General features: G+C 29.9%; 1 protein-coding gene across 1 annotated transcript; it reads right to left on the bottom strand.

The window, feature by feature from the left end:
* Positions 1 to 13,002: 13,002 nt before the first annotated feature.
* Positions 13,003 to 19,252, bottom strand: LOC127279411 (rhodopsin-like). The gene is made up of 6 exons (XM_051301756.1): positions 19,054 to 19,252; positions 15,144 to 15,474; positions 14,831 to 15,078; positions 14,484 to 14,742; positions 14,235 to 14,401; positions 13,003 to 13,866 (listed from the first exon to the last, which is right to left on the bottom strand). The coding sequence occupies exons 2-6, from the start codon at positions 15,471 to 15,473 to the stop codon at positions 13,731 to 13,733; spliced, it is 1,140 nt and encodes a 379-aa protein (XP_051157713.1). The 5' UTR covers position 15,474; positions 19,054 to 19,252; the 3' UTR covers positions 13,003 to 13,730.
* Positions 19,253 to 22,999: the final 3,747 nt, after the last annotated feature.

The following is a 22,999-nucleotide window of genomic DNA, read 5'->3' as shown; positions in this document are numbered from 1 at the left end:
TATACATATATGTATATTACCATTAGCGGCAGCTGTGATACGCGCGTTAAACCCTAGATGGCGTTAAGGATCACTTTTTCGAATGAATTTCTAAAATTAAGCCCTTGAGTGTCAAATGTGTAAGTGAATATATAAGTTTTAAAAAAATAGATCAATTTATTATAACAACTTTTTTGACTTGTACAAATATAAAAAATAAATTTTTATAACGAACAAAAATTTTTTTAATAAGAAAAAGTTTTTTTTGTGTCAAAATTATTCTTTCTCATTTTATTGAGAAAAAAAATTTTTTTATTCAGAAAAAAAAAATTTTTTAGGGAAAAAAAGTTTTTTTATGTCAAAATTAATGTTTCTCATTTCATTGAGGAAAAAAATTATTTTAAGAATAAAAAATTTTTTTGGAAAAAATTTTTTTTCAAAATTAATCTTTCTCATTTTATTGATGAAAATAAAAATAATAATTAAACAAATAACAAAAATAATTTTAAATAATAATTACAATAATAATAATTAAACAAATAACAAAAATAAACATTTTTTTCTTAATAAAATTTCTTTTTCTTCAATAAAATAAAAAAGATTAATTTTGAAAAAAACTTTTTCTCATTAAAAAAATTTTTGTTCGTTATAAAAATTTATTTTTTATATTTGTACAAATCAAAAAAGTTGTTTTAATAAATTGATCTATTTTTTAAAACTGATATATTCACTTACACATTTGACACTCAAGGGCTTAATTTTAGAAATTCATTCGAAAAAGTGATCCTTAACGCCATCTAGGGTTTAACGCGCGTATCACAGCTGCCGCTAATGGTAATATACATATATGTATATGGTAATTCAACAACTGTATTCACTGTACACTTAAAACACTTATTATTAATTAATTATATCTTAATTTATTATTATTATTGCATAAATAAGCTCTCTAAATGTATATTAACCATTACTAATAGTTATTTACTACATATTTCGTCAATTAACGATATTATTTCACAATGAACCGAAACGTAACCGAATCGTAACCGAATCGTAACCCAATTCGGTTACAACTCGGTTTTCCCAATCCGCCAGGGTATTCACTCGTCATTCGTGAAATAGAGCCATAAAGTTGCTACGAATATAGAAGAATCAACGACACTTTATGTCTCTAGAACAACTCGAACTATTTTAGTATGCCCAAGAGTAGTTTTGGTATAAATTTTATGCTATTAACGCCGCAGCAGTTGTTTTACTAAATTAGTAAGTCGTTTTCATACGAAAACAGTAAGAAATTTCTCTCCGTGCATTTATTGATAAGATTAGTGATCCAATCGTGGCCTCGATATTAGTGGTGGTCATGTGCATGTATAATTTTAGGTTATTTTTTAAGTTTGGCTTAGAAGAAGAAAAATCTCTTCACTTTAATAAAAAAGTAGAGTAGTAAAAAATGTTAACAGAAATATAATATTTATTGTATAATATAACAAGTATTAAATGATCAATTGATATTTCTAACCTCAAATGTACTAGCACAAGGATCGCATTTAACTCGCTTGAATTCGAACTCATGTAAGAGACGCATAGGATCGTCCATGGATGACGCATCAGCATGCAACTATGAGATCACTGAGTGCGAATTAATTAGCACGTATGCGACTCCTTGTGTTTGCACTATTCAAGCATTTTGTTATCTGGGGCATAAACTTACAGGGCCGCAAGAAGTTTTTTTTGCCTTCGATTGAAATACATAACCAAAGTTTGACAGTTGACCAACAATTTTTAAGGTTAGACGCATAAGACTTGAGAAAAGAAAATATTAATTGAGAAATATTAATTGTTTTTTATAAATAAAACAAATTTTACTTAGCAAACTTGTCACACAGCTTCTTAATTTTTATCATATTCATATTATGTTAAATGAAATCTTTTATTTATCGAAAAGTATTAAATTTTCTATTCACAAACAAAAATACTCTGTATAAGTTAGCAAAGAAATGTAATCGTCATATTTATTACACCTTTTTTAAATTGTAAATAGCTTGACACTCTTCAATTTAGAAAGTAAAAATAACAAATAATAAACATAAGATGACAAAAATAAGATATCTCACGTTTCGGACGAAAACTATAAAACCATTGCTATTGTCAACGATCAAAGATCAGCTTGACGAGTCTTTAGCCTTTTATGAGGCAATTAAGTTATTAAAGTAGCTAAATTCTATTTCAGGTCAAGTTTATGAATTTAAGTCTCTTTACCTTATGGGGCGGTTTTAATGCATTTTATCAATGGGCGTTTCCAACATTTCCCCCACTATGTAATTTGTCTCCCACTCACAACATTTTTGTATCTTGTCATTTTTTGCATCTTGTCATCACATCACTCAAAATTCAGAAGTAACACAAAAACCATGTTAAACTTGCGCAATAGAAATTGTAACAATGTTTACTTATTATGTTAAATATATGTATTAACCCAACCAGTTTCGAATTCATTTTTATATCCTGTACGACTATTATTAATTTAACGGTCGTGATATGAGAAGTTTCTCATACGTACCTAACATATTACACTAATAAATAATTGCAAAATAATACATTAAATCAAGGCGGGAAACGGACTCTTTAATAGATGCGCTACTGCGTGCCCTGTTGAAAATTCCTATGTGAGAACACAAATGGGATCCCATCCAGGATCTCTTGTGAGTTCTTATGTGGGTTCCCGTACAGGTTCACACATAAGATCCTGTCTGAAAAGGTTCCTGGGATGAACTTGCGTGAGATCAAGCGCACGATCTTATGTCTCTGTAAAAGCAATAACACAGGATACCATGAGGTTTCCTGTGTAGGTTCCTATATGAACAACACGATAAATAGGAACACACATGGGATCTTATCCGAGATCTTGTATGAGTTCTTACATAGGTTCTCACATATAAGAAGATTAATAGCAGCTTAATAAGATTTTATAGAATGCTTTTATATATATGCTATTAATCTTCTTATATGTGAGAACCTATGTAAGAACTCATACAAGATCTCGGATAAGATCCCATGTGTGTTCCTATTTATCGTGTTGTTCATATAGGAACCTACACAGGAAACCTCATGGGATCCTGTGTTATTGCTTTTACAGAGACATAAGATCGTGCGCTTGATCTCACGCAAGTTCATCCCAGGAACCTTTTCATACAGGATCTTATGTGTGAACCTGTATGGGAACCCACATAAGAACTCACAAGAGATCCTGGATGGGATCCCATATGTGTTCTCACATAGGAATTTTCAACAGGGGCAGAGATACTTCCCTTTTCTCTTCTTCTTCTTAGATGACTTGAGGCTTGGCCAACTGTCAGAACAACAAAATAATATAGAAGAAGTCAAATATTAGTAGAAGCAAGTCATGTCCAAAGTCCATTCTTGCAGAGACTGGTCAGAGCGAGGCAAAGCGATCACGGTCCTGACTCCAGAGTGAATTGCAGACATATTGAGTTAAAATAAAAAAAAACAAAATAAAAATAAAGCAATACATGAAGTCTCAAAAAAAAACAATCAAATGACAAAAAGGACCAGAATCAGAAATCAGATGTATTGATGGTTATAGCAGAAGAATCCACCAATCTCTCTGACAGTCTCCTCGTTGGGAGCAAAGATCAACTCATCGATAGAGACCGTTTCCTGATCCTCATTGGGAAACTTTCTTCTGGAGAATTCAAAGAATTTATCCCTGACCGGTGCCAGGGTAGGACACTCGTTCAACACATGGTTATAAGTTTTCCGATCAACTTCGCAAGCACACGGCATCCTGGTATTCTAATGGATGCGTTCGACGTGATCCGCGGTAAAAGTATGACCAAATCTGCGTCTGGTGACTACGTTGATCTAAGCCCTAGGAAGGGAAACACCCTCAAACCAAGGTCTACTGGTCTTGAGCGATATTCTTTCTAAGTATCGATGTCCAGTTTGATCACCAATAAACTCTGTTGGTAAATGTGTTAGAAGCCTTACATATGGCATCTGCTTTTTCGTTACCAACAATTCCCGCATGAGAGGTAACCTGAAGAAAACTGAAAGGAGAGGTAAGTTCATAAGGGAGGGCATAGATCAGGTCTAAGGTCCTGTAAATAATTTCCGGGTTGTCTTTACGGAGGAAACAATTTTTAAGTCGAGTAATCACCTCCATAGAATCCGTGACTATAAGTGTACGAGGGAGGTTCAGAGACGTAGCATGGAGGATACCTTTGTAGATAGCAAAAGCCTCAGCAACCAGATGGATAGAAAGCAACCTAAGCCAGTCCAGAGTCTGAAAAAAGGGAAGCGTCAGTATATATTAGTCTAAAATTGGGGTACGACCTGGCAATCAGTTCTCTGAAGCAATCCTCAGGAGATGCATGATTTAGCATTTCATGGCCTGAAATGATATCCGAGCATGGAGCTGTAGAAAGAATTTACCACCTCCAATCGAAGTAGGCAGGGAGCTCCGTCTTAAAAGAAAACTCGACGAAGGGGTGCGCGCGAGCATATGCATTCAATAGCGACATTCTTTCAAGATTCAAAACAGTCCTGCTAGCCTGCACTCTACAAAGCACATAATCCAGTCCGAGTATGACAGGGTTCTCCTTCCATCTGAGATTCCGAAGAATAAAGGAGTTTAAGAGATGAATCCTGCGGAATGACAAAGGGGCTAACCAGCCTCAGATAGGGGTAGACTTCAGATATCCCAGAGACGTTCTGACAACCGGCAGATGATCCGAAGATGATGAGTCTTCCAAAACAAAAACAGAAGAGTTCTGTAGAACAGATAGCGAACAAAAAATAAGGTCCAGGTTAAAGCCCGAAGCATTGGCATCACGAAATCTTGTAGGGGTAGAAGTGTTAGTGATGAGCACGTCTCTCTCCAAAACAAAAGTCATCAGATAATCCCACCTAATATTTGAAATATTATATATATAATATAAGTAATCTGGGTGGTGCCGAATATTGTTTCAAAATTCGGAGAAGATGTGAGCCACGATTCCGTGATGCACAAAACAGTGGTGCCGTAATTTTCCCCAAATCTCAAATGTCATAATATTCATTTGACATAAAACCAGTTGACATAACCAATATTTGTCATAATTTTTTTGGTCATAATTTTTCTTTAGCATAAATTTTAATTGACATACTAATTATTCAGCATAATTCGCATTTGACAGAATGTTTATTTAGTATAAGTTATATTCGGTATAACTTTCAATTGTCAAAATTTTTATTTGGCATAATATACATTTGTCATAATCTTTATTTGACATAATTTTCATTGATCATAATTTTAATTTGGCATAATTATCATTCATCATAAAATGTATTTGATATAATGTTCATTCGTCATAACTACTTTTTGACATAATATTTATTGGTAATAATTCTTAACTGGTATAACGCTAATTTAACATAATGACTATTGGACATAATGCTTATTTTTCATAATTCTTAATAATCATAACTGTCATTTGTAATAATCACTGTTTGATATAATGTTTATTATTAATAATCAGCAATTGACATAACGCTTATTTAGTATAATGTGTATTTGACATAATGTTCATTTGTCATAATTTGCATACAAACTACTAATTAAAAAACCAAGGATGGGAAGATACAGCAAAAAATCGTTGACACATAAAGTTATGGCAAATGGGAATTATGTCAAATGAAAATTATGACAAATGAACAGTATGTCAAATACACATTATACTAATTTAATGTTATACCAATTAAAAATTATTACAAATAAACATTATGTCATAAAATAGTTATGACAAATGAACATTATATCAAGTACATTTTATACTGCATGATAATTATGACAAATAAAAATTATGAACAATGAACATTATGTCAAATTAAAATTATGTCTAATGAACATTATGTCAAACTTAAATTATGCGAAGTAAACATTATGTCAAGTGCTTATTATAAAAAGTTAACATTATGTCAATCAGTAATTATGACAAATAACAGTTATGACTAATAAGAATTATGACAAATGAGCATTATGAGAATTGTAAATTATGACAAATTAACATTATATCAAATAACAATTATGTTAAATTGAATTTATGCCAATTAAGAATTATTATAAATGAAAATTATATTAAACAATCGATGTGACGAATAAACATTATATCAAATATATTTTATACTAAATGATAATTATGCCAAATAAAAATTATGACAAATGAAAGTTATGACTAATAAGAATTATGACAAATGAGCATTTTGTGAAATGCAAATTATGACAAATGAACATTATGTCAAATACACATTATACTAAATAAGCGTTATGTCAATTGCTGATTATTAATAATAAACATTATATCAAACAGTGATTATTACAAATGACAGTTATGATTATTAAGAATTATGAAAAATAAGCATTATGTCCAATAGTCATTATGTTAAATTAGCGTTATACCAGTTAAGAATTATTACCAATAAATATTATGTCAAAAAGTAGTTATGACGAATGAACATTATATCAAATACATTTTATGATGAATGATAATTATGCCAAATTAAAATTATGATCAATGAAAATTATGTCAAATAAAGATTATGACAAATGTATATTATGCCAAATAAAAATTTTGACAATTGAAAGTTATACCGAATATAACTTATACTAAATAAACATTCTGTCAAATGCGAATTATGCTGAATAATTAGTATGTCAATTAAAATTTATGCTAAAGTAAAATTATGACCAAAAAAATTATGACAAATATTGGTTATGTCAACTGGTTTTATGTCAAATGAATATTATGACATTTGAGATTTGGGGAAAATTACGGCACCACCACAAAACATCAGGGTCATAAGTCTATAAAAGAGCCTCCAACTCTGGTCTCATCGATTGGATGCTTCTGGCGTTTCAAAGAATTAAAGAAACTATTTTATGTATTGGTCTGTGTACTTGCATGACAAATAATAACAGACACTAAACAGAACCAAAACAAGACACAAAAAAACAAAAATATAAATCCGAAGTACAGAGTAGGTCAATTGGCGATTCAAACAGCTACACTAGCGCCACAGTTGAACTAATTTAGGCGTGACTCGCTCTAAAGCAGTCTCTGTTTTGACAGTTTATTTCAAATTATTTAATTATTCTGATATTTTTATTGCGTTTGTAAAATTATTTTTAAGCGTTAAATAAAAAAAAATAATTTAAAACACATGGAGTGCTACAGAGCGAGTCACGCCTAAATTAGTTCAACTGTGGCGCTAGTGTAGCTGTTTGAATCGCCAATAAATAATGTATAAAATGAATCGCACAGGAAGCTGTCAAAAGAGATAAAAGAAAAAATAAATAAACAAATAAATAACTAAACAATTAAAAACAAGCGAACGAACAATTAGGCAAAACAAGAATAAATAAATATATATATATAAATAAAGACCATTAGACCATTAGAGACGATGGTGCGAAAAGGGTCACTAACAATCGACTCCAAATAATCCGCGAACGCAATACGGTTATATTTACCAATTTTCTTATTTTAAGAGGAATCGAGGAGGATGGTAAAAGGGGTAGGAGACTCCTCGGAAAATCTGGGCTCTTCTTTAAAGTCCTCATTCATCCAGATAAGTTTATAAGAAACGGAATTTAAATTCGGGGCCGAGTTGGTGTTGGGTGGCTCATCAATAAAAGACTCAGGCCCAGAAGTAAGTGTATGTGTTGAATCAGATTGAGAAGAGGACGGAGGTAAGATGACAAGAACTGGAGGCGTTTCAACAGTTGGGTCAAAAAGAGTAGGATTCTCTTGCTCAATTGGTTCGGGAGGTGGATTGGAAACAAGGGCTGACCTTATTTCAACTCCATCAACCGGAATAATATCGCAGGTCTCCATTGGGGTGTTGGGAATGGGGGGATGTTGATGGTGTAACGATGATGTAAGAGAATGAAGAGGGTCCCCATTCAAACCGATATGGACTTTAGAGCGCTTTTAGATGTTATTGTTGATGTTAAGAGCAGACCCCGGTTTGAGGTAAGATGTATCCATTGAACTCTTATTTATATTCATGGATCTTCCAGTAGAACGAACCTTACTCATGCTATGTGGACGGTGTGTGCTAGGAGATGAACGCAAAGGTAGCTTGCGTGGATGGATAGGAGACATGAGTGCAACCTGAAAAATGAGAAGAGAAACAGAAACGCCGGCAAATATCAATCCCGGAAACGGCCTCAAATGCCAAGCAGGCTTAATAAATAGAATTATTTAAAACTTATATTGTAAAAATACAGTTATACATAATTAATTCGGCAAACAAAAAATACAATTTTCTTCCTCTATAAGTAAGTGAGAAAAATCAATTTTAACTGTTAAAGGTTGTGTTTTAAAAAATAAAATATAGTTTGATGTAGAAAAGTATAGTGACACAGAGTAATGCGTGAAATTCACTAATTGTATTTACGGACCTCAAGTATTTAGTTTTATTTTATTTTAATAAGAGAGAATTATTATTTAGAAATATATACTGTTTGGACAGTTTACGTTTAATAAATATGATCGTAGTTAAAAAAGTACAATTTTAATTTAACTTATTTAGTTTGAATATTAAGATTAATGACAAACGTTAATTTTATTTTATTTACAAACATCCAAAAGTCAAGCGTAAATAGAGAGGAAGAGAGGTATTGTGTGTAGCAAAGTGAGGTTAAAATGTAGTATAAAGGACGGCAATACCTGGAGATCCAAACAATCTTGATAACAAAATGTGACCTCGTATTTTGAAGAAGCCAAATTTTGCAAGTAATGTATGATTGTATTTCAAATTTTCCACAGATAAGTAATTGTAGAATTCCAGAGAGAACACCCAGTGGGCAAAAAACCATGTTCGTTCGAAAAACGTTTTAAGAACGTTTCATGTCTGCCAAATAATGTTCTGGAACATTATTTGAACATCCATGTTCTTAAAATGTTTCAGAACATTATTTGGCGGACATGAAACGTTCTAAAAACGTCCTTAAAACGTTTTTAGAACGAACATGGTTTTTTGCCCACTGGGGATGTATTCAAGTCTAGTTCAGTATAGATAAATTATTCTTGTTCCATGAAAATTGAGTTTTGTAATTTAAGTATGGTTGCTGGTTTAATTTCCACAGTATGACGGGTAGGTATAAAAATTCAGAAAGAAGATATATCAATACTAATACAAAATTCGATATTGCTGAATTTAATCACAATATAAAACAACAAAATAGTTGGACTCCTTGTTATATGGTTAAACTGCTCAGTGTGATGTGTAACCTCACCAAAAAATGCTTGAGTACTATACGCGAGAACGTTCAAAACACGAATCCTTCTCTTTTCTCCTTATCCCGTTTTAGCGCCACAGCTTTCCAAATAATCCAGTGTCCAAATAAACGGCGTTTCAGTGTATTACAATATGCATGCACGTAATCGGCATTTCTTTTACATTTAAGATCAATCACTTCTTCATTTATGATGCTAACTCGAATTAATAAAAGTAAAATCAAACGATTCAGGTGAAAAGAATTCAAGGTAAGAAAAAAGTATTCACCATAACGTCCCAATTCGGTTTAGATGCGAAACCGAATTGAGCTTAACTCCCTGCCAATTCGATTCCGCTTATTCCCAATTTTTTTTAATAGGATCTAAATCCTTCCTAACTCATTATAAAAATTTGTAGTATAACCTTTACATTCCTTGTCGCAGTATGGAATGCTGACGTCCTTTATTTTCGAAACTGGTTGCTTCAGGATACACTCTCTATCAATTTTATAACTCTAAATATTTGTCTAAATAAACTTGTAATATGGTGATTACCTGCACTTTTAGCTCAGAGCCTTCTGCTCTGTAAATGAAACAGGAAAAATTCACTGAATCACCGAGAGGACAAAAATAAATATAAAATATTATTTCTTTAGTGATTTACTCTATTAGAGACGAAACAATTCTTTCGTCAACTACTGTCTTTACATTTCTCTTCTGTGTTCCAAACTTTTGTAACCTCAATTATTACAGCTTTGTAATACTTTTAATAGAAATTTGCCCACACAGCACCGATACTTTCCTAAAAATTTATTAAAGATTTACTTGAAAACTTCGCAATATTTAATTGCAAACCCAGTAAAAAAAGAATAGGGAGTAAGCGAAGAATTGACAGTAACTTAAGCTCAATTTGATTTCGCGAATAAATGGGACGTTGAAGTGAATTTTTTTTCTTACCTTGAATTCTTTTCACCTGAATCGATTGAATTTACCTTTATTGATTCGAGTTGGCATCATAAATGCCGATTACGAACAGGAAATATGAAATTTTGTTAAATTGTGAAAATGATAAATTTGACAGCCCTGCCGATTTTGATTTACTGAAAGTTAACTCAGCTGAGTAATTTTCGGTTAACTTTCGGTTATCTTTTGGTTTCTTTAAAAAAGACTTGATAAATCGACTAAATATGAAGGGAAAAATGCATTTTGAGGGGTAAATGGATGATTATAGAGTTGATTCTTATCAAAATTACAATATATAATGTAATAAATAATTATTTATTACAGATAAAATTTGGCCTATGAATTCTCATCTAATATTCAGTGGACTTTTTTCAAATTTTATTTTAATCATTATAATCTAAACAAAAAATGGGTTTATATTCATAAAGAAATGCAAAGTATATCAATTTTAATTATTATTAGTACTAATTAATTAAAAATCTTTAATATTAACTTTTAAACTAAACTCAAATCAAGTTATTCTAATTTTTTCATTACCGTATGCGGTCGGTAAGGGAGTTTCTTTCAACTTTTCAGGCAATATTAAAATTCAACAAAATATTAATTATTTTTAACTATATTTATAGTACTAATAATAATTAAAATTGATGTACTTTGTATTTATTTATAAATATAAACCTATTTGTTGTTCAGATTATATTGATTAAGGATATTCAACGGTGTCTGAAATTTTTTGTCATTTAATTATCGCCCTATAAAAACGGCACTGAACGTGAAAATAATAAACATTGATTTTAAAACACTATTTTCTCGAATTCTGAACACTTTTTATAAAATCGGACAACGTAGCAAGATTTCTTATCTTATTTTCCAAAATCCGAAAGATTTTTCAAATCCATGCAAAAACGCGATCGTAAAATTGGAAATAGGAAAGTAATATAATTTTAGCTTTATTACATCTTGCCGCCATTAGATGGCAGAAGCATGCAGGGAGCACAAAGTCGCAGCTGTCATTATTATTACTTTCCTATTTCCAATTTTACGATCGCGTTTTTGCATGGATTTGAAAAATCTTTCGGATTTTGGAAAATAAGATAAGAAATCTTGCTACGTTGTCCGATTTTATAAAAAGTGTTCAGAATTCGAGAAAATAGTGTTTTAAAATCAATGTTTATTATTTTCACGTTCAGTGCCGTTTTTATAGGGCGATAATTAAATGACAAAAAATTTCAGACACCGTTGAATATCCTTAATCAATATAATCTGAACAACAAATAGGTTTATATTTATAAATAAATACAAAGTACATCAATTTTAATTATTATTAGTACTATAAATATAGTTAAAAATAATTAATATTTTGTTGAATTTTAATATTGCCTGAAAAGTTGAAAGAAACTCCCTTACCGACCGCATACGGTAATGAAAAAATTAGAATAACTTGATTTGAGTTTAGTTTAAGAGTTAATATTAAAGATTTTTAATTAATTAGTACTAATAATAATTAAAATTGATATACTTTGCATTTCTTTATGAATATAAACCCATTTTTTGTTTAGATTATAATGATTAAAATAAAATTTGAAAAAAGTCCACTGAATATTAGATGAGAATTCATAGGCCAAATTTTATCTGTAATAAATAATTATTTATTACATTATATATTGTAATTTTGATAAGAATCAACTCTATAATCATCCATTTACCCCTCAAAATGCATTTTTCCCTTCATATTTAGTCGATTTATCAAGTCTTTTTTAAAGAAACCGAAAATTAACCGAAAATTGCCCAGCTGGGTTAACTTTTGGTGAATCAAAATCGCCAGGGAGGAAAAAGCATAGTGTTGATTATCATGCTTCTACCTGACAAATTTATCATTTTTACAATTTAACAAAATTTCATATTTCCTGTTCGTAATCGGCATTTTTACACTTAAGAACAATCACTTTTTTAATTTATAATGCCAACTCGAATCAATAAAGGTAAATTCTATCGATTCAGGTGAAAAGAATTCAAGGTAAAAAAAGAATTCACCGTAACGTCCCAATTCGGTTTAGACGCGAAACCGAATTCAGCTTAAGTACCACTGCCAATTCTTTTCGTTTACTTCCAATTCTTTTTTTTTTTACTGGGAAGTTTAGTGATAATTGTCTAAAGATTTAAATGTCTCACTTAAATAAATGTTTCGCCTAAAAGTTGACTGAAAATTGAAATTAAATTTTCGTGAAAGTTTCGTATGAGATTTATCTAAATCCCTTTTAATAAAAAATGAAAATTTCTCATTTGCTTTGTGAAAATGGTAAATTGAAATATAAAACAAGGTAACTATACCTTATTCGGCAAATATGAAAAATAAGTATAATTATTATAAAACAATATGTACACTAAAATAGAAATTTTCATGAGCAACGAAAATATTAACCGATTAACTATATCACATGCACGAACCGAAAATAAGATTTAGGCGAGCGATCGGACGATCACAACATGAAAGGAGAACTTTGGCTCGATATTATTTTATTATTATTGAATTGGGAGATTCAATTCTTACTCAGAAATTATAAAAATTAGCAATGAAAAAAATCTGATTGTTTTTAAGTTTACTGAAAACCGGAAAAATTTTATTACTGCATTTTTGTAAAAGTTACCTAAAAGTTGAGCTATATAAACAAAAATTTTTTTAAAAGAAAGTTCAAATCAATTATTATTTTTGCTTTACTGTTCCAATATGTAAACACAATCGTCCCTTTTCACGTACACGTGTTAAACTGAAATTTAACAATTTTATTATAGCTTAAAGGGTTTATTAGACTTACAAAATTAGGTACAGATATTACAATATCACCAGATGTTTTAAAATAACTTAACAGAAGTTCAGTGTTTTTCCTTGTAAACTGGAATTTATATTAAATACTACACAAATAAATGATTGTTTTATTGAATTGACCTAGTCATTATTTGTAAATGACACGAGTTGTGGTGTAAAAACGTATCATAAAATTAATGATAGTTCAATTGAAAAAAATATTCATTCTGTATGCAAGCAATATACACCAGTAAACTAAGAAGATTCCTTTCTTTTAAAATTATTTTATTTTTATATTTCCTAAAAATTCTTTATTTTAAAAAATTATTTAACATTATATTAAATTTATTATCAAAATTTTAAATGAAAGGAAATAGTTTTTAAATGTATGTAAATTTTTTCCTCCAAACTGAATTACTGTTTCTAATTGCAAAATTTTTTAGTTTTCTTGGCAGAATGTAACAAATTAATTGAATTTTACTCGCTTTTCATGTTCAAACATCTTAAATGTGATTAATATTTACAATTGGCACATGTTTTTAAAGCAAGTGTTAATTATTTCCAATTGACAAATTTAAATGTTTTCTGATTAGTCAAAAGTATAAATTATTTGAGATGTAACGCCAATTTTTCCCACTCGCGCACAGATTTTTCTTGTTTGATTTTAAATGTTACGTTTTGTAACTCCTCGTCATGTGTATTATTTATGCAGCAGCTTTTTCTCCATCTGCCACAGTTGTAACACCAGAAGTTGTTGAAACGGCATCTCCACCAGCTGGTTCACTTGCACAAGCAAGAGATGGGAATCTCTGGAAAAGAGCTGCTCGGTACTTTGGATGGCTGGAAAACAAAAAAAAAATTTGTTATAGAAAAATCTGTATCATAGAACTAATTAATTTTAATTAACTTTAACACTAATAAAATTCTTTTTCAAGCTTTCAGCAATTTAATAAGTTTTTGCCCTTAATATTTTGTATTTTCCGAGAGTATAACTATGATAAAATTATTTAGCTGCATTTAATAAGGGTTAATATTATATATGTATTGTTCCGAAAGTTTGGTATGTAACTGATTTCTCGTATGAATATTCATGCTTGTATTACTCGTTATATCAATTTTTATAAAACTAATGTAAAAATTCCTAAGTAAAAATGCTTTCAGAACATTTTACTATAATTGTAACTCAAGTTTATGAAAAAATTTTTTACCTGATGCCATATACAATTGGGTTATAGACTGCATTTGCTTTAGCGAAAACAGCTCCCCAAATTGTGAATAATGGCGTTAATCTCACTGTTTGGAAAATGCCAGCATAATTGATAACTAAATATGGTGTCCATGCCATAAACCACAATGAAATGGTCATTAATGCTACCTGTAAATTAAATAACAAAAAACGTATTTAGAATTTCAGTTCTAATGTAATTTTCAATTAAGGCTATCTAAATAATACATACTTTAGCGAGTTTATGTTCAGCACTTGCACTTTGATTTTCAGCAGATCGAAGGGAAGCAACATTCATTTTCTTAGCTTGCTCGCGCATTGTTTTTTCATGAGCTGATACAGCTGCAATGATGAAGTAGTAGCTGTATATAATTAAGAAAAGTGGCATAAAGTATACGAAACAACTGTACACAAGGATGTAAGACCTGGAGAACCAATCTTGATTTAGATAATCTGTTCCACATGCTGTTAAGTTTCCTTCTGGTATATAACTGAAAAAAAATATAAAAATAATATTTTAATAAATTAAAATATAATTCCAAATCTTTTTTTGTATAATAGTGTAAATTAGTAAATTACCGGTTCCATCCTAACATTGGGAAGATAGTCCATACAACAGCCCAAATCCAAAGGCCCATTATCCGAAGAATTGCTCCACTGATAGTTAATGGTTTACCGGCCAATCCTTTGACAATAACATTGTACCTGTCAAAGGAAATCATTGTCATCGTCCAAATGGAGGCACATCCAAACAAGGATCCAGTCATCGCGTAAAGTTCACACATAAATGGTCCTAATACCCATGTCTCATAATAACAGCTTATCACCTGCAATCAGTAAATATATTTTAAAAAATACCAGGTACTTTATTTCGAGTCAAAATGAAACTCACCATAGCTGGACACATGCATAACATCATGCAAAAATCTGAAAAAGCCAAATTGATGACAAAAAGATTACTGGGTGTTCGAAGAGATTTTGTAGTGCTGAATATAAAGATGACCATTCCATTTCCAACAAATGACACAAATCCCAAACATCCAATAACAAAACCCAAAATGCCGTACCACAATGGATTCATTGGAGGAAAATGATACCAGTAAGGGTCAATTAAGTGAAGCATATCTGGCAATGCTTTGTCCACCACAGTCTGATTGCCAAAACCTCCTCCATGCCCACCCCATGAATGGGGTGCAAAATTAGGTCCAGTCATCACGGTCATTCTTAAAAAGAAATTAAATTATTTACTTAAATTGTACTAACAGAAAGTAAACTGTGAATATGAATTTTAAAAAAATTAAGAAATTAAATTCTAATTGAACTAACGTACAAAATGAAAAATCAGAAACAAAACCGATAATTATCACTTATAACAGAGCACGCGTAGTTGAACATATAAATATGTCTGTAAAATTTGAATCTCATTATGCCAGCGAAGATTCGAGTTGTGAATACTTAAAAGAAAAATTAAGCTTTTGAGCAGAATGTATATATATGTTAATTGGATGAAGGAAAAGTAAAAATCAAAGACTAAGAAAACAAGAATACGATGTATTTAACTCAAAATTTAATATTGGATTCTTCAAGCCAAAGAAAGATCGTTGTGACGTCTTTGAAAAGGACACAAAAGTGCTTCGGAAAATAAAAAAATAACAATATATATATATATATATATATATATATGTATGTACAGAAATGGTTTCTGTCGAAAAATTGATTAATTAAGTAACAAATTTCAGGCCATTTTGAATGAAATTTGTATTTTGGCCAACTTTTTGAGAAAATGCTCATAGTGCTGTAATGTATTTCTGTTATATATTGTTAACAGGACTTAGATTAGGTTCAATAAAATTTATTGCTCAGCAGTAGATGTCATAGAAAACTACAACGCATAAATTATTTGTTAATTATTACATTATTACATTTATTTATTGTTAGCTTACATTGTAAATTCAAGGTAAGATTACACCGGGAGCTTACAGAGATATCTTTATTGAAAATCCCCATGTAAGATCTTATATAGGATTCGATAAAACCCAGAAAAAAAACTATATGAAATCCTTGAATTTTATAGGAATTTTTATAGGATCCCATATAAATTCGTATAGGAAAGTGAAACAGGATTTAATATAGGAAATGACATAGGCGTTATCATATATACTTCCATTTGAAAAATCATGTGAATTCCTATGTGATTTCCTCTAAATTTTTTCTCACATTATCTTATCACAATTTTCCATGTCAATATCCCATTCCTTATCCTATAAAATTTCCTGTATCAAAACATATACAAATTCATAATAATAACCTTACACTGAAAAAAATGTTGCCGAGAAATTCAACTACCATTGGGTAGTTGACTAGAAAGTAGTTAAAATAACTACTTTTTTAGTTAATCTAATCATGTTCATGTAGTTAATGTAACTATTTTTAAGAAGTTAATAAGTAATAGTTGATTTTACGTAAATATGTAATTAAAGTACAACTACAGGTCGGTAGTAAAATTAACTTTCTTAAGGTAGTAAAAACAAGTGGAATTGTAGTCAACTCAAAATTTGAAGAGTAGTAAATCCAACTATTATTCACCAGTTATATGAAATGTAGTAAAAGGAATTATTTTCTTTAATTAATATAACTGCTTTTTGAGTAGTCAATTTTTTATTAATTTCTATGATTTTATAGGCTTCAATAAAATTCTTGTTGTAGAATTAACAAGACGTCTGTAATTAAAACTATTACTTTAAGTAGTAGATTTTTACTATTTTAATTAATTCGATAAACTTAAAGAAGATTTTTGATGTAGAATTTACAAATCGTTTCCAGTTAAAACAATCTACTTTAAGTATTAGATTTTACTACTTAAAGTGGTACAATAGGCTTTAAGAACATTTTTGTTGTAGAATTAACAAATCCTTTGTGATTAAAACTACTACTTTAAGTAGTAATTTTTTACTATTTTAATTAATTCAATAAGCTTGAAAAACGTTTTTGATGTAAAATTTACAAATCGTTTCCAATTAAAACTACTACTTTCAGTAGTAGCTTTTACTATTACTTAAAGTGGTTCAATAAGCTTTAAGAACATTTATGTCGTAGAATTAAAAAATCCTTTGCAATTAAAACTATCACTTTAAGTAGTAGATTTTACTGCACTATGCAATTAAACAACTTATAATATAATTAAAAGATGAAAAATTTACAAGTCAAAAATTAAAAAGGATAGTTGTAGCAACTTATAAAAGTAGTAAAAATGACTACTTTAAATAGTTAAATTACCAATTGGACAAGCAGAAAGTAGTCTTCGAGTAGTTTGCAGACTGTCGTAGCGAGCGTGCGTGGTTAGTCGGTTAAGGTATCGGATAGCGAGCGTTAGGGTCGAGGGTTCAATTCCCGTCGGTTAGAAATTTTCTCTTTTGGGTACATAATCGTTAGGGCATAAAATAAGCGTCAGTATAGGAGAGAGGATGAAAAAGTCAATTCTACTGATAATAAACAATTGTAAATAAAAAATAATTTTATTTTCCTATTTTAAGTAGTAAAATCTACTACTCAAAGTAGTAGTTTTAATTGCAAAAGATTTATTAATTCTACAAAAAAAATGTTCTTAAATCCTATTGAACCACTTTAAGTAGTAAAATCTACTACTTACATCTTGAGTTGTTTTAACATTTTTAAATTGAGTTAATACAATCACAAAATGTCATTCTACCAATTACATTTTTAATTGGTTTAACTATTTTTATATAGTTAATAGAATCGTTTAAATTCAGTTGAGGACCTATTGTACTACTCAGAGTAGTTAAAAAGTAGTAAAACCTACTAGTTTTTTTTCAATGCACATTTTGTCATTAATTTTTATTAAAAGTTAATGGACAAAAATACACATAAAGTTTGTGAAAAAAAAGAAATTCCATTTTTATTTTTATTTCAAAAGTTCCGAAATTAATTTATCAAATTTATCTTAATGAATTTTATGTTTATTTTTATATGACAAATTTCAAATTATAGGGGAAAAAATTGGAACAAGGTTACAAAATTCGAATAGCCCATAGATGGCTTCCACACTTAGGTCACTTTTAAAGAACAGTTAAAAGAAGGGGAATTTCTACCCAGAAGAGTGTTAAAAATGCAATAACATGTAATAACACATTTTCTAATATTTTTGAAAGTATAAAGCAAAAAATAAAAATAGTAAATTTACCAAAAGTGTATAATAATAATAACATATGTGACTTGTTACGATAATTAAATTAGTACCAGAATAAACTCCAGAAAAAAAACAAAGTGAATAACTAACTACATTATAATTACATAAGCTAAATGAAAGTAACTACGAATTTCATTATTAATAAATCAATATTTTATCGTAGTTTGAAAACTTCCTAAATACAAATTTTTTTAAAATACTTATCATTCATTAATTGAACAACTTTTAACACTTGACGACACAAATGAAAAATAATAAATTTTTTTTAAACTCAAATCAAAGTGAAATTAAATTTAAAAATCAAGATTGTAAAATATTTTTCAATTTTATAATAAGTTATTTGATTTAAGCTTAGGTTTCACTACACAACAAAAAATCAAAAAAATATTAAAATCATGATTTTCTTTACACACTTTTTCAAAAAATCCTTACATGCTAAATGACATTCATAAAAGAATTTGAATGTAGTACATAAGAAGCTAAAGGAATAACTTCTTATTCTTAACTACAATTGAAGAAAATAAACAAAATACAATAATGTGAAATTATTTTCACTTATTCTTTGTAATAAAATGTGAAATCGTATTAGAATTACCTTTCTTTTGTGTAATAAAAATTGAATAAAAATATATTATTCCAAAGTTGTTTGTTGTTAAACCAAAAATATGCACTGTGGGTTATTAATTTTGTTAAGGATATTGGAGAAGGTATTTCGGAGCTCTTCGGTCGGGTGCAGCTCGTTTAGTCAGCTACAAATTATGTTTAAATATGCACCAATATTCTAACGCGTAGCATTCATATGTACTCTTCTTCATACATTAAATATATGTCTATCTCACCTAAGTCGACAAACAGTCTTAAGACGCCACTTATTGGATAATAAAAGGTTTAGGAATACCTTCGGATACCTTGAGTGATACAATGGAAACCTTATAAAAATACAACAAGAATAAAACCGTTGGAACTTTTGTTTAACACCCTTGCTCTTGAATATATCAGCAACATGGTGATATGGGGTCAAGTTTATGTTCTTGAAGGAAACTTTTTTTTTTATTTTAATCCTTAGACTGTAAGGTGGTTTTAGACCTACGTTGACTGTAACTATGGGTCACTCGTGCCCGGTGCTTTAAAAAATCGGACAAAATTCATAATATTGCACAAATGCTTAAGTTTTGAGCATTGAAATCATGTTTTTTCAATGTATGTGTACTTTGAAGACCGTTAAGTTCGGAAATTATATTGCCAATCCCTCCTTGAACAGTAGAACATGTCCTTTGTTAAAGGATTATAATTATAACCCGAGTTTTATTGCTTTTAAAATTTCTAATTTTAATAACTCAAATTTAAAAAATATATTTTGAGATTAGTTTGTTTTTATAGATTAAAAATTAAAATCCGTTAAAAATTTAAAAATTATGTCCGCTATTTTGGATCCACCTTTTTTAATTTTTTAATTTGAAGGTCAAATTCGAATTTAGCACCCCCGAAATCTCCCTTATACCAACCCAGTAAGCACACTTGTTCAAAAGACGTCCTAAGAATGTTCTATGTCTTGGCCATTAGATTTCTTTAAGATGTCTTAAAGACGTCTTTTGCTTAAAATTTTGAAAATAGAAAAATTTTCATAAATATAGATAATGTTATTTTCTAAGTTCAACTTGGACTTAGAAACTGAAAAAGACAAAAATTATTGAAATTTTTCTAAATTAAATTCATTTCATTAAGAAGTAAGATAGTAAACTTTGTAGAGATTCACTCTGTGAGTAATTATGAAGGAAATGAACCTAGGTAATTGACAAAAATAATATACCAGAAAAATTATAGGAAATAATGTAGGAATTTACATAGGTTTCTATGTAAAAACAAAATCATAAATTCCCACATGAAATCATACACCAAATCGTGTCCCAATTTTCTAAATGATTTTACATGGGAATCTATATGGGACCTGGGATTTCATAAGGGTTTTTATAGGGGAACCGATATGGGATCATATTTAGGATCTCACGTGGAGATTTTCACTAGGGTATTTATTTATCGTATTTTGTACTTAATTGTTAAACGCGATTTTATTTGAATTTCTATTTTTGTTATTGATTACGGCGTAGTGAGCGCATCAAGAACATTTAGTTTTTGAATTTGATCAGTTATTATTTAATTTACGGGTTGTATTTACATTTATTTTTGCATCGTTTATCAGTTCATTATTATTGTCCGCGACATGGAGGGTATCTATTTTATTTTTTTGTTTAGGTCTGAAAATCGGATTTATTTTATGAAATATTTTTTCATTATCTTGGATTTTTATATTTTCTATCTTATATGTTCAATATTTATTCGCTTAACCTCTAAGCATATTTTTAATTTTTTGTTTAACTTTTTTTTAATAATTGTTTTAATTCTCATCTATCTCGTCATTTTTTAAATTAACATCGGTGAAAATTGAGAAGTCAAAATCATAGTTTCGCAGCTTAGTATTAAATTTTGCCCAATTCGTGTTATTAAAATTTAAGGCTTTATATTATTATTATTTTCATTTGAAGGGAACTCATCTCTATGAGGGATGAAGAATTTCATCTTAAGACCATTATATGGTCGCTATCATATATTACCGTGATTTTTCCGTTTATTAAGTTTTCCAACGTTGGCCTTATATCGTGCATTCAGACATCCAGAAAGAAATTTGTTTCTAGGAATGTGGGTTCATTTGGGCTTGATAATTTTATTTTATATTTAAGGTCATTTTTTGTTAACCAGCTATTTAATACGTTACCACAGTGATTTAATAAATAAGTTTCCTGCTTGGTTAATAGTTTTAACTCTTAAAATATTATATTTAAGTCTTTAATAAAATCATTTCTATTATTTCCTCCTGCATAAATACTAATGAGATAGAATTTATTGTTATTTTTAAATTTTATTTGAATTATTGTATGTACATTCAATATTTTTAATTTTGTAATTATTATTAAGATTCACTTTTTTAAAGGCTCTGAACTAAGGGTACAGGAAAAAAAGAGAATAGTGATTAATTTTATAATTAGGTTACAATTTTTTTAGACAAGTATTTTTAGTTACAACAATTCGTTCTTATGAGAGAGAGGGAATCTCGAACCAACCAATGCAGGAAATAGAGAGTTCAGCATTCAACTTAAAATTCAGTAGTAGTTGTGTTGAAAGAAAAAGGACCACTGCTGTGTCCTTTGTTGTCACAGGAAAAGAGCTGGTACCAGCGTGAGTTTATGACGTCAGGTAGGTTGACGGGCTTAGGTATAACCGCAGGTCTGGAGTTCTATTAAGCGTGATGAAACTCCCAATAATGAGTCTCTTCCAAATAAAGGAAGAATGGATAATTGCCCAATATAATGAGAAGTAAAGATCCTCGTTTAATGTAGAGGGTTTTGACACTTGATTTTAACTTTCGTATAAGAAAATTATGCACTTGAACTAGAAGACGTCGACTGGTACCAAAAATGAGCTTGATGTTATACGTCTGAAGATGATTTCAGAACTGATCTCTCCGTGAAAATGTAGTCCTTTTATACTGAATTTTCATAAGATAATAGATAAAATTTTATTGTCGTACTATATATTTTTCACCCTTATTTTGGAAGCCAAAGTTGAGTCCTTCTCTCTCAGTTGAACGTAAAAAGGGGGGGTGTGAACCATTCTAATACAAGATAGAAAGAGTACGACTACGGTTATTCGCAGCTGTAGAAGAGTGTTTATGGTCTTCTAATGTGGTGATACCACAGGGGTTCGTCACATAGGAAAATTAGAAAGAGAGCATTTATTACATCGTCTAATTTTAGCACATAGGGAAAATTAGAAAGAGAGTATTTTGTTTCGTGGGGGTGTGAGCTATTCTAGTGTCATAAAAGATTTCTCGCTTCTGTTTGTATATTTTAGAAATACAGTATATAGACGTAGAAGGATACAAAACGCAGGGGTCTTTTATATATAAAAGAAAGATGTTTAGTTGTGCGACAAAAGTTGTGCGGAAATTTAACATTTAAGAGAAAAGTATTTAGATGCGTAACAAAAACACAGGTGTTTGTCGCAAGAAAAACGCAACTCGGTATAGATTTAAGAATTCTTATAATATGAATATTAAAGTTACGGTGACGTGACACCAGCAATGAAAGGAGCCTGCCCGTGTTGATATTTCCCTGTGTTTGCGCATGTACTAGTGTGTTTTGATTTGGAGTGATATTACGGATCATTTTTAAAATTTAAATGTTTGCAAATTTGGTCGATTCTATTCGAATTCATCGTCATTTGTGCAGAAACTCCTTCTCGACCTTCTTTAAATCTGCTTTGCTGGTTGCCCCTTTCAGTTCATCATTTGTCGTATATTTAATTGAAAGTCACTTTCCAAGACGTTTTTTAATAATTCGAAACTATTTGGTGATGTGGAGCTCATGTCGTCCATCTCTATGGCGTTTGAACTACTCTCCTTGCTTTTTACTCTACTTCATGTGTTGCTGCCTCTTGCTTCAGCGTACTCCTCCTCGTCACAAGGTTAGGCTTTGGAGTTAAAT

This window comes from Leptopilina boulardi, unplaced genomic scaffold, assembly GCF_019393585.1.
Source record: "Leptopilina boulardi isolate dan_hultmark-lab unplaced genomic scaffold, ZJU_Lbou_2.1 LbouV2_216, whole genome shotgun sequence".
Lineage (NCBI taxonomy): Eukaryota > Metazoa > Arthropoda > Insecta > Hymenoptera > Figitidae > Leptopilina > Leptopilina boulardi.
Note: the sequence above shows the minus strand (reverse complement) of the source record. Positions and strands in the feature narration are given on the sequence as shown.